Source organism: Jaculus jaculus, chromosome 1, assembly GCF_020740685.1.
Source record: "Jaculus jaculus isolate mJacJac1 chromosome 1, mJacJac1.mat.Y.cur, whole genome shotgun sequence".
NCBI lineage: Eukaryota > Metazoa > Chordata > Mammalia > Rodentia > Dipodidae > Jaculus > Jaculus jaculus.
In genome coordinates this window covers 320,795,476-320,808,462 of record NC_059102.1, presented here as the reverse complement: position 1 = coordinate 320,808,462, position 12,987 = coordinate 320,795,476, and the positions used below count along the sequence as shown (strand labels likewise).

The 12,987-nt window shown below is 48.3% G+C and overlaps 1 protein-coding gene across 7 annotated transcripts in view; it reads right to left on the bottom strand.

Annotated features, from left to right (window-relative positions):
* Positions 1-12,987, bottom strand: part of Sdccag8 (SHH signaling and ciliogenesis regulator SDCCAG8) — a 223,535-nt gene that overhangs the window by 7,391 nt on the left and 203,157 nt on the right. For 5 of the 7 annotated variants that reach the window (XR_006637261.1, XR_006637263.1, XR_006637262.1 and 2 more), the window contains 2 exons: positions 955-1,081; positions 365-491 (listed from right to left, as the gene is read on the bottom strand). The exons of 1 other annotated variant lie outside the window; for it this stretch is intronic. Coding sequence is in view for 1 of the 6 variants with exons in the window: in XM_045151003.1 (XP_045006938.1) it covers positions 955-1,081 (127 nt within the window). In the remaining 5 variants the exon portion in view is untranslated. The remainder of the gene's footprint in view (positions 1-364; positions 492-954; positions 1,082-12,987) is intronic. One more of the 7 variants, XM_045151003.1, reaches the window with a different exon arrangement.

The following is a 12,987-nucleotide window of genomic DNA, read 5'->3' as shown; positions in this document are numbered from 1 at the left end:
CATCATCAGTCTTTCCACCTGTGGCTGTAGCCTCAACCCCGTGGCCCCTCCCTAATTGTGAACCATGAATGTTTTCCAGCAGCAAAAGGCTGGGCGAGAAAAGTCGGTATTTTTTGCACATGGCCATTTTGAATAGAATGAGACAATTCTGCATAACTTTGACTGCCAGAGACTTCTCCCTGCTAATCACTCCAAGCATGTGTAAAGTCTCCCACAGCTACTGGGTGTACCCCATTGAAAGGAAGAGGCCACCCCTCAACCATCTCTTTGTCCTAACAAATTGCTAGATGGGACAAAAGCACAGTTTCTCAGAGGGCAAAACAATTTTTTAAAAAATTGGCTTCATGCCACACTCTTAACTCACCTGGACTCTGTCCGACATTATTTAACCTGAATGGGGACAGCTTGGGCTCTGGAGTCAGACTTAGGTTCCATTTGCTGTGTCCCTATTTGCTAGCTGAATATGCTTGTCTGAGCCTCAGTTTCCCTATCTGTAAAATGGAGACAATAATATTAATCTCTCTGGCTTGCTCACAGGGTACAGAGTTAGAGCATATTAGAGCACCTGCCCTGTAAGCACTCACTACCCCGGCACAGTTGCCACCAAGTTGGAACAAAACACCTGCATTCCACTCAGGAGACCTCCCCTACCTAGCTCAACCTTATTTTCCTCAGGGGTGGTTCACAGTTGTTCCTCCAAGGACCTGCCCTGACCACTGCATATCCCATCCCCCCCCCCCCAGCAATGCTCTTGCATTGGTGTGGCTACCTTCAGTGTGGCTGGATTCCTGGGTCTGACCCAGCCATCAGCACCTTGCTTACAGCTTATGAGCTGATTTAAGTGATTAATGGGGATTTGTGCTGTGAAGGTGCAGCTTTGAAAAGAGGAAGGGGAAGAGGACCCATGTGTGTCCCCAGCGTGCGCCCCCACCCTTCCTGGGGTTTGCTGGATACCTGGGCTCGCAGCCGGTCTAGTTCTTCCGACAGGCTCTGTCTCTCCAGGAGAAGCTGGTTCTGCTTGTTGAGCAGCTGCACCAGCTGCCGGCCTGTGGCCTGGCTGTGCTTGTCCAGCTGCCTGAGCCTGCAGAAAAAGCCCACAGCACAATGAGAGGTGGGTTCCCATGGGTGGGCACCTTGGACAACAGAGGAAACAATGGCAGCCTTTAGCTCTGTTGATAAGTTTTTCTGTTATACATGTAAGCTTTCCACTGCTATGACAAAATACCCGAAGAGAAAATTACTTGCTTTTTAAAGTGGGGGGGGGGTTCATTTCTGTTTACAGTGACAGGTCACAGTCTATCATGGAGGCTAAGGCACAATGGCAGATTGAGGCAGCTGGTCACACCCAGGACAGTGAGGAAGTAGCACTGACTTTCCTTGCTCAGATCATGAGAAACTTTAGCCCAGGGCTGGTTAGCTGCAGTGTTTGGGTTCTGTGAGCAGGGCAGCACTACATACCAGGAGGTCAGGAAGTGGGGAGCGTGCACGAGGGTCCTAACATCACCTTCAAGGACAAACTCCCAATAGCCTAGTTTCCTCCTACTATACTCTACCTCTTACAATTCTACCAGGTCCTAATAGCACTGAAGCTGGAGTAAAAGCCTCCAACCCATGTACCATGAGGGACGCTCCTGATGGCAAATATGAGGTAGAAGTCTGCAGTAATCCTGCGGTGTTAGCAGCAGGCTGTGTGCAAGGGAACCAGTAGAGTGCCCAACACGTTCTCCATTAGAAAACATAGATGATGGGCTGCAGAGATGGCTTAGTGGTTAAGCACTTGCCTATAAAGCCTAAGGACCCCAGTTTGAGGCTCAATTCCCAGGACCCACGTTAGCCAGATGCACAAAGGGGCACGCATCTGGAGTTCATTTGCAGTGGCTGGAGGCCCTGGCGCACCCATTTTCTCCCTTTCTCTCTCTCTCTCTCTCTCTCTGCCTCTTTCTCTCTATGCCTGTCACTCTCAAATAAATAAATAAAAATAAACAAAAAAATTTAAAAAAAGAAAACATAGATGATGAGTTGGGTGAGTAAAAGAAAAACTAAATCGCCGGGCGTGGTGGCGCACGCCTTTAATCCCAGCACTCGGGAGGCAGAGGTAGGAGGACTGCTGTGAGTTCAAGGCCACCCTGAGACTACAGAGTTAATTCCAGGTCAGTTTGGACCAGAGTGAGACCCTACCTCAAAAAAGCCAAAAAAATAAAATAAAATAAATAAACTTGTAAACGTTTTTTTTAAAAAAAAAAAAATCCTTAACCTCTGACCACAGATGAAAGACAAAGGGCCCAAATGCTTCCCTTGCTAGTCTGAATGTGCCCTTGGCCGGTGAACAGACCACAGCCCTGGCTGGGGAAGTGAGTGAGGAGTGACAGAACACTCAACTCATGGCTTTCCATTATTAATCACCAGTCAGTCACATCCATCCACAGACAGCGTCCAGCAGCCAGGAGCATGCTCATTTGTGGACAGGGGGCTTTGGGTTAAATTTAGACTTAACCAGCTACACACAACTGCTCTGGAGAGAGCTGTATCCTTTTCCTTGGCCCTCAGCTATTAGAAGAACCAAGGAAAAACTAACATATTTTCACAGGCAAGAGCTCAAGATGCGTGTCAAACTCCAGACCCCTGAGTCAGCAGCTGCCAGCAGAGCCCAGCCTGAAGCTGGCCTCCTGGCAGGTTCTCTGGTGTCAGGGCTCCCAGTGGGCACTGGAGCAACTCAGCATTTACAGTGCCAAACCTTTGGACCAACTTTGGTTTGGGATATTTTGCTTACTAAACCTGGGCAGCATCTGGTGACAAGCAAAATGCATTCTGAGAAACATGGTCACACCTTCACATTCTGCTCAGACTCTACAAAGTATGCTATAACTCCATGTTCCCCCCACCTTCTCCCATTTACCCTTCTCAGCCTAGGATGGATTTTGGCGGGAGTCTTTGCACAGGAGCCCCAGCCTGGCCCCTCCTGAGGGTATTTGGAGGCCTCCCCATTAGTCAGGCTGCTCCTCGGTTGGGATGTCCCAAAGGGCAGAGGTAGGAGGGAGAGCAGAGCAGTGGTCAGAGCTGCCCCAACACTTGCACCCTGACTGTGCCCACATGCTGCTTTGCTGGGGCTGGTGGCTGGAAGAATCAAGACCCTGCTTGGCTGCCCTTCTAAGGGGCCCACCAACCCTGAGCAACAGCTGACTGTGCAGCAAGTTCTCTGCATCTGTTCTGTGTCCTTCCTCTGCCTGGGAAGAGGAACCTCGGTTTCCATATGGGGAAGCCACAGGCACTGAAGTCTGCCTATCCCGCCGTTGCAGGACAGGATTTGCTGGAAGGCAGGATTTCCTAGCAGCCCATCTCCATGCCATCCCATGATGTGAGGGCAGACCCTCCTGGATCTCAAGAAGCCTGCTGCCCAGACACCTCATTGACCTCTGACAAGGGAGGTACCATCTTTTCTTGGAGACTGTCTCTGCAGGATGCTGGGTGAGTGCGGGGAGGGGTACGGCAGCATCATGGGCACCAACTGAACAGTCTAACCTCTAAGGTAGGTTTCCTCTCCAACTATGTCCTGAGTGTGCAGAAACCTCACAGTGTAGGAGCTACCAAGATAGCAGCCCTTTGGCTTCCTGCTTGCTTAGAACAAATGGATCAGAAACGTGGTGAATGAGGGACGCTGCTAAGGCTCACCAGCAGAAAGTTGTCAGAGTGGCTGTTCTCCATGTGGTCCTGGGCCCTGAGCTTGATGGGTTTATTATGTGTGCTGGAACTCTGAAAGGGAAAGCTGGCCCTTCCAGGGCTGGGGCAGAGACTGAACCTGCTCTGGCAGTATAGGGACTGGCCATGGGCAGTCCAGGCCAGCTCCATTACAGAGGGGACAGCTCCATCTTAACCTGCCTTCTATGGCACCCTCAACCTAGACAAGACTCACTGGGTATGGATGGCATACCATAAGCTTGGGGAGTTCCTAAGGGGAGAAGATGAATCAAGTGCTAGCCTGAGTATAGGGCTTACCCGCAGAAGTACCTGAGCTATGCTGGGAGAGGAGGCAAGGAAGTCAGTCCTTCTGTCCTCCTCCAAAGAGACAGAGCGCCTCACTCAGGTTGAAGAGCTAAGGATGGATGCACATTGACTGGACAAACTCCTAGGCTTGAACCTCAAGCAATTCTGCCTCTGCCATCTAAGTACCTGGGGCTACAAGTGGGTACCACACCTGGCTTGACTCTTGGTTTCTTTGAGACAGAGTCTCATAAATCGCAAGCTAGTCTTAAACATACTAGGTTGCCAAGAATGACTCTGAATGTTTGATACTCCTATATCTACTTCCCCAGTGAGTCATTTTTTTTAAAAAAATATTTATTTATTTAAGAGAATGAGGGATAGAGAGAGAGAAAGAGAGGGAGAATAGGTACAGCAGGGCCTTTAGCCACTGCAAACAAACTCCAGACACATGCACCACCTTCAGCAGCTGGCTTACATGGGTATTGGGGAATCGAACCTATGTCATTAGACTTTGCAGGCAAGCACCTTGACCACTAAGCCATCTCTCCAGCACCCTCCACCCCCAACCCAGTGACTCATTTTTAAATCAACCTGAACACTCTTAAGTTGTGCTCAGGTGTGTATTTTCTCCCTTGAAAAAGAAGTGTCTAGCTAGGCATGGTGGCACATGCCTTTAATTCCAGCACTAGGGAGACACAGGTAGGAGGAACACTGTGAGTTCAAGGCCAGCCTGAGACTACAGAATGAATTCTAGGTCAGCCTGGGCTAGAGCGAGACCCTACCTTAAAAAAAATAAAAAAAAAAAAAAAAAAAAAAAAGTCCCTTTTAAGGATAGCCTAGACTCTACCTATGGCAAGGAGATTAATCCCAAACTGGAAGAGGTGAAAGCAGGCCTTGTTGCACATGTGTATATAAAAAAATCATCAACTGAAACTTGTTGAGAACCTGAGCTTACAACTCTACACAGATTATCTAATTAAAATTTCACTGTAATCCTCTGAGGCATATCAGAATCACTACCCCCACTTTATAGATGAGAAACCGGAAGCTGACAGGTTAATCAATTTGCACAAAATCCCATCAGAAATTGGTAAAGTCTGGAGTCAAATTCAGGCAGTGCTCAGTTGGTTAACTCACTAATTCACCAAACCAACCAACCCTTGAAGAACACTTCTTTTCCTTTTCCTTTCCGTTTCCCTTCTTTTTTTGAGGTAAGGTCTCACTCTAGCCCAAGCTGACTTGGGATTCACTATGTAGTCTCAGGCTGGCCTCAAACTCACAGTGATCCTCCTACCTCTTAAGTGCTGGGATTAAAGGTGTTCGCCACCACACCCAGTGGAGAACTCTTCTTAAGAATCAAGAGTTAGTCAGCCTCCCACTGTTATGACACGTCTGAGACAAACACAACAAGGAAAGGGTTAGCTAGCTCGGGTTTCAGAGGCTTTTGCTGTGGTTTTGGCCCTGTGGCAGGGCAGCATTCCTGGCAGGTGCATGTGACAGAAGGAGCTGCTCACCCTATGGCAGCCAGGAAGCAAAGAGAGGCAAGAGGGGAATGGTTCCAATATCCCCTAATGTCTCCAGTGACCCAACTCCCTTTCATTGGACCCTACCTCTTAAAGGTGTCCCTGCCCCCATGGGCCATAGCTGGTAGGAAGCCACAGCAGGTGCTGAGCTCAGCGCTTGAATTACAAATGGCCCCTCCCCACAAGGGTTCTCAGCACTTGTGAACAGACTGACAGGCGTTGAATGAGGTCCTGAACTAAAACAGAATAAATGTATGAATATATAAAAAGTTAGAGCCAAGATGGTGGATGCGTGGTCTGGGAAGGCTTGTGCTGAGATCATCACACACTGACCCTTCATTGTGTGCAGGGCCATGAGACAGTAACTGTTAGGTCACTTTCAGGACAAGGAACCTAAGGCACAGACAGGAGAAATGACTAGATCAAAGTCACTTGGTTGGAAGGCTGAGATAGTATGACGGGGGGAAGTGCTGCAAAGACTGTGTGTCTGGAAACTTCGCAGCTGTCAAGTGTGGCTAGACCAGAGGCTATGGTTATTCAGGGAGGTAGTGCTGGACCCAGTGAAGTGTGACAGCAGAACCAAGAAATATACACTTCTGCAGGCAGCGGTAATGCCATTTAGGAGTGGGTGGACAGAGAGATGGCCAGGCATAGAAGATCAGAGGTTAGCATGAGTCTCAGGACTTTGAGACACATCCACGTAGCTTGGGGCTGGAGCACCAGTGTGCAGCCAAATCTACTGGGAGTGGAGGCCATGAATGTGGAGCACGGTGGCCTGGGAAAGACTGGCACTGATGTTCAGTGGGGACAGGCTATTGACCATGCACGACTGGGTGCACCCGACCTCCTGTAGAGCACTCCTACTGGAGGAGGGGAGGCAGGGCCAGAATGGGCCATGCGGAACTACCACGGGTTCAACGTCCACAGAGCTGGATGACTCAGAATGTTAGGAGAACACTCAGACAGAAGTTCATTCTGGAAGGCAGGGAGGACATGCAGGAATTTTAAAGGCTTATGTGAGATACCCACCTGATAGGGGATCACCAAGCGGAGGTGCCCGCCTAGTAGGAAGGAAGCAGTCTAATCTAGGAGAGGCTGAGCTGAAGGCAGTAGTAAGAGGGATGGCAGAGAATGGGAGACTCTACTCTATGTGTGGATGCTCTGGAGGAATCTCCCTGGGGAAGAAGTTACCTGCAGTGGGTGACTGGTCCCTTATGTCCTGTGGCCTCATCTCCTACAGCAATAGGCAGCTGAGAAGCAGGACAGGCAGTAGGGACTCTGGGGAGGCAAAGGCCATGCAGTGGACAGGGGCATAACCACCAAACTGAGGGGCCCCCTTCCATGACAGGCTTACCCGGTGGGTGGGTGTCCAGCCCTGTGCAGTTACCTCACCAGTGCCCGCCTTTGGCCATCCTTGCCTCCTGCCCCAGGGTTGCTCCTCTGAGTCCTCCTAGGCCTTGGGTCTCATTTTAGCCTGTCATTTTGACCCACTGTGCTTTCTTATGCTGTCTGGCCTCTTGTTTTTAGCCCTTTCCTCTACCAAGCCTTAAGTAGTGAAGGAAGTGAGAGAGGCTACAGACCTGCAGGAGTAGGTTCAGGTATCAGCCTCTCTGGAAAGGCCATCTGACAGCCTGCAAGCCACACCCAAGCTCCACACAACTATAAAAGCATCAGGTCTTAGCACAAAGCCTCTTGCTTGGACCTTCCACCTTCAAGCTTGGGTCTCGTCCCTACCGTGATCTCCATCCCGACTTAGAGAGCCTGAGCCACCTGATTAGCTGTGGCCAGACCTCCTGTCCTTGTCCAGTGACCCACTTACACTGCCTGTCCTCACAGGACTAATCTGGTCCACGAGGAAGGATGCTTCCTGCTAACTCTGCAGAGGTTGGGGCTGCTGTGCCACATGGGGTGAAGAGGCCTGCAGGTGTTCAACTACCACCTCTGGGCAGGATGGGGGGATGGGTTGGAGAGTTCAGAAGGGGCTCTCCTTACAGGTATCTCCAGGAATTTCAGGTGTGTAGGGACAGCAGTCACCATGACAACAGGGGTCCACATTTCCAAAGGTAAAATGCATATCACAAGAAATAGAGGACTTGAATATGTGCTAAGCTGGCCATATGGCCATTGGTACAACAGCAAACCTCACTGCCACACCCATAAACTGTATCAGAACAAGCATTTAAAAAAAATATGCAAGACTTTAAGATAAGATAGAGCAGTGGTGAAATACAAAACAACTTTATAGATTTATGGAGCTGAGTGGGCTGGGAAAATATGCAAAACAGAGTGGTGCAGGCTGCCAGCTTTGGTCCTATGCTGCAGACAGTCATTTGCTATGAATACTGTGAAAGCAAGTGAATACATATATTTAAATTTTTATGTTGTATGTGATACAGAGAAAATATATGCAGTGTGTGAGTTACGAAGTATAATAACTAAGTAAACACTTGAGAGCCTAGTACAGTGCCACAGGGCCACGGCTGTGGACCTCCCCAGAACAGCCTTGTTCTTCCCCCTCTGCTCACCCAATGGCCTCACATGAGATTTCAAGTGTACTCCACAACTCCACCTAGCACATCCCATAGACAACTGCGGGCTTCACTTTCTTGGGAGTGTTCGGTGTAGTGGTATAATGTCTTTTGTTCTAAAATGTGTTTGGTCCAAAGCCCTTCCCCTGGGGTCACCTTGCCGAATGACAAGGACCTCCTTCCTCCTCTCAGATGAGTGTCCCTAAAATGCTCAGAGCCACACTTTTCCTGGGAAAGTAGCCTCTTCATGACATGACTTTTTCCAAAGAACTAATGGATTTAAAAGGTAAATTTCCAACCCACCCCCCATTTTGGTGTGTGTTCACATTTTCACGTGTGTGGGTGCACGTCAGTGTGCGCAGGTGCATGTGCACATATGTGCGTGGAGGCCCACCGTTAACACCAGTGTCTTCCTCAGTCCTTCGATGGCTCTTTGCTTTGTTCACTGAGGCAGGTGCTCCCAATTAAACCCAGAGCTTGCTGGTTCAGCTAGTCATGTGTCTCTGCCTCCCAGCACTGGGATTACATGTGGGCCACAGAGCCCGGCCAGCATCTGAGTGGGTGCTGGGGATTCACGCTAGCTGTCTATGTTTAAGTAGAAGAGCTTTTTGCTGACTAAGCCATTGCCCCAGCCCCAAATAATTTAATTGGAAAATGTGTTCACTTCTCAACTATTCCCAATAGTAGCTCTAATATTTACCTCATATCTACTGAGTGGCTGGGATGGCACGCATTAAATAAGTCAACCCTCGTACCAGTGCTACACAGTTGCTGTTACTATCTTTTGCACTTTGTGGGTAAGAAAAGTGAGACTCAGAGAAGGCAGTCGTTCCTGAAAGCTCAAGGATTACTAAAGCCACCAGGACACCCCATAGCTCCCAGGGTGATCCCCAGTCTTCTCCATTCTCTCCTCATGTCAGTGCCTTACTCCTGTGGTTTCTTCTGCATCAAGTGCTGGGGTGAACTGTGGAGGGTGGCGGTGGGGTACGCTCCTCCTTGAAGCATCCTGCCAGCAACATGCTTGCCTCTCCACTCCTGGCTCCTGGCTGAAACACTTCAGCACTTGACTCTCGGGCTTTCCCAGCATGTCCAGCTGGCCTCAAACTCACCACGTGAAACAACTGACTTACTTCCCACTGAAAGTCCCTCTGTCCTCACATGGCTGACTACCCATCACCTGCCTCCTCCAGCCCTCTCATTGCCCACATGGCTCAACTTTCCTCTACCTTCTATGCCTCTTCCACTCCTCTGCTACTCCCCAAAGTTGACTAGCTATCAGTGGTCTGCATCAAAATTCCTGCAACACAATTCCTGTGTGTAATTCCAGCCTGTGGGAGGAGGTGGAGGCAGAAGGATCAGGAGACCAAGGCTAGCCTCAGCCATGTTGTGAGTTTGACAACAGCCCAGGCTACATGAAAGCCCGCATCGCAAAACAACAACAAAGCCCCATATTCCACAAAGTCTTCTCCAGGCGTGTCCTGCATCTATTTGCCCTCAAATCTATAGTCCTCACGCAAATTAGTCCAGAAGGATCTTTCTGAAACACCACTTGGATCATGTCTCCGATAGCTACTGTGGCTCTAACTCTAAGAACAAACTCCTTTGCGATGGTAACAAGGCCCCATATAGTTCCCAGTCCTCATAGCATGTATTCCAATTTTCCTAAGCACTCTTTGTGCCCTGCCCACATGGTGCCCCTGGCTTGGAATGCCTGTCCTGGTCCTGTAAGACTCTGTGCCACTGTTCTTTCCTTGCACAGCTCCCATCCTAGGTACTTGCGTGTGGCTAGAACAGCAACCTGACCCCTGGACCCTCACCCCCACTGAGTGATGACCTTCTCAAGGGCAGGAACAGTCTTTTCCTCTTCACCTCAAGCACTGGGCAGGGTGCTTGCCCTTTAAGTGCTGGAATGAACAAACAACTGGTTTATATGCACAGTAGTAGATAGAAGGTCTATGATTTTTTTTTTTTTTTTTTTGAGGTAGGGTCTCACTCTAGCTGAGGCTGACCTGGAATTCACTATGTCGTCTCAGGGTGGCCTCGAACTCACGGTGAGCCTCCTACCTCTGCCTCTCAAGTGCTGGGATTAAAGGTGTGCATCACCATGCCTGGCTATGTGATTTTACGCACAGTACAAGTATGCTTTAATACATAATAACTCCAGTAAAACACGCCATATGAATTCAATAATTTCAGCTCACCATTAGAATTTACCATTGCAGGGCTGGACAGATGGTTTTGCCTTCAAAGTCAAAGAGCCTCGGTTTGATTCTCCAGAACCCACATAAACCAGATACACAAGGTGGTGCATGCATCTGGACTTTGTTTGCAGTGGCTGGAAGCCCTGGAGTGCCCATTCTCTCTCTCTGTGTTTATCTCAAATAAATAAATAAATAAAAATAAAATATTTTTTAAAATTACTAAGGCATTTTAAAAATCCTAGAATAGGAGAATGAGTGCTGGATTTGGAAGCAAGAAGAGTTGTTCAAATTGTCTCACATTGGCTTTTTTGTTTGTATTGTTTTTTTAACGTTGGCCATAAAGCTTTCCATTTGTAACCCAAAATAACACCTTCAGCCTTGAACTGGAAACCCTGGGCTGTGCCCAGCAGTGTGGGTGTCAATAATCCTCCCCAGAATTGTGATGGGCAAAGTCCCAAGTGTAAGAACCGCTGGCACTTGTCATTCACAGTCATCATCAAACAGACACCATGAGTCATCTAGGGCCAGGATGTATATCGCTGGCTGAGCAAGCATGAGGACCTGAGTCCCAGATGCCCAGCATCCACAGAAACGGCCAGGTACAGTTAGTTACATGTGCCTGAGATCTCAGTGCTGAGGGCGTGGAGGCAGGGAGGTCCTTAGAGCTGGCTAGCTAGCATGTCTAGTGCAATCTGTAAGCTCTGGGTTCAACAAGAGACCTTGTCTCAAAATACTATCGAGGGGCTGGAGAGATGGCTTAGTGGTTAAGCACTTGCCTGTGAAGCCTAAGGACCCCGGTTCGAGGCTCGGTTTCCCAGGTCCCACGTTAGCCAGATGCACAAGGGGGCGCACGCGTCTGGAGTTCGTTTGCAGAGGCTGGAAGCCCTGGCGCGCCCATTCTCTCTCTCTCCCTCTATCTGTCTTTCTCTCTATGTCTGTCGCTCTCAAATAAATAAGTTAAAAAAAATGAACAAAATACTATCGAGAACAGTGATGGAGGGAGACCCCTGATGTCAACTCTGACCTCCATGTGGACTTGAACACATATGTGTGCACACACATGAACATGCACACACAATGCAAACACATACCACATACATGCAAAAAGTGTTATCTGCAGAAATACTTCCTTGTGGCTTCAGTCTTTGACCAAGACAACCAACATTTATTTTTATTTTATTTAAAAAATATTTTATTTTTATTTATTCATTTATTTGACAGAGAAAGAGGGAGACTGAGAGAGAGAGAGAGAGAGAGAGAGAGAGAAAGAGAGAGGAGAGAGAGAATGAGTCTGCCAGGGCCTCCAGCCACTGCAAACAAACTCCAAATGCATACGCACCCCTTGTGTATCTGGCTAACGTGGGTCCTGGGGAATCAAACCTGGCTCCTTTGACTTTGCAGGCAAACACCTTAACTGCTAAGCCATCCCTCCAGCCCAACAACCAACTTTTTAAATGGAGGCCAGCTGATTCTGCCTAGGCAAATCCTGGGGTCAGCTTCCTCACACAAAATGAGGGGTGAACCAGGATGGGGGTCAGCAAACTTCAGGCCACATATGACTAAAGAAGGATAATGCAAGCACTATGAATTTCAGCTTTCTGTGAAACCCTTCCACGAGCCCTCAGTCTCGTGTTATCTAGAGCCACTTCTGCCACAAAGCTGCCAAGTGGCTACTACTTCAGATACGTTACTTGACCGGGAAGAGAGTCACTGGGCTAGAAGAACCAAGTTTTCTTCTGTTGCCATATTTCTACAGGACCATGATTGTAGGATTTTGCTATGTTCCTATCTCCCCATATCTCCAGCCACATAGTCATAACAAAGTGGAGGTTTTGAAAATCCAATTACCCTAATTACTGCTCTAGGTAGTTAATTTTGGCAACTAAACCATGCTAATTTAAAGTTGCATACTTTATTCCAATACTTAAAAATTGCTGCTGCATTTTACATAATTCCATCTCATTACTGTGGTCAGACAGAACCATAGGATGAAGAGGCGGGCTTAGGAATATAGATCTCATCCCGGCCCACTCTCCTCACTCACAAGGGTAAGTGGAAATCTCCTCTTCCTAAACCTTCCCTATTCAAATGTGATTTCAACAGAGTAATTCATCTCCAAGGTCCATATGATTCTGGGGAAGGTTTAAAGAGAATTTATGTTTCTGAAATGTCCTTGTAATGAAGAGCCAGGACAGGAGGCAGAGGGCAGTACTGGGGAGAACCTGCTCTTCTCTCCAGGAAATTGTGCCATGTGATTGCTGGGAGGTGCCTTAGACACAGACCATCCATCAGTACAGCCAGATCACAGCGACCCACCAAGGCCATGCAGTCTGTGGGAAAATGGAGGACAGGAACTCATGTTTTTTTATTCCCAATCTATGATCATTGTATTTCATACTCTTTTTGTATTTATTTTATTCTTCATTTACTTATTTATTTATGGTGCTCAGATGGAATTCTGGGCCTGGCATATTCTAGACATGTATATATGCCCCCAACCCAGGCCTTCTGAAGATGGGACTTTTAGGACTGGTGATGTGGCTCACTGGTAGGGTGCTTGCCTAGCATGTGAAACACACTGGTTATAGAGCCCAGCATTGACAAAAACGCAGAATGACAAAGGAAAGAAAGGAAGAGGAAAGGAAAGAAAAAGGAAAGGACCAACACAATATTCAGCACCCAAAACATAAGGATGTTAGAAGGCGCGGACCCTGTGGAGGTGACCCTCTGGGCAGCTTTCTGGGAAACATTGAC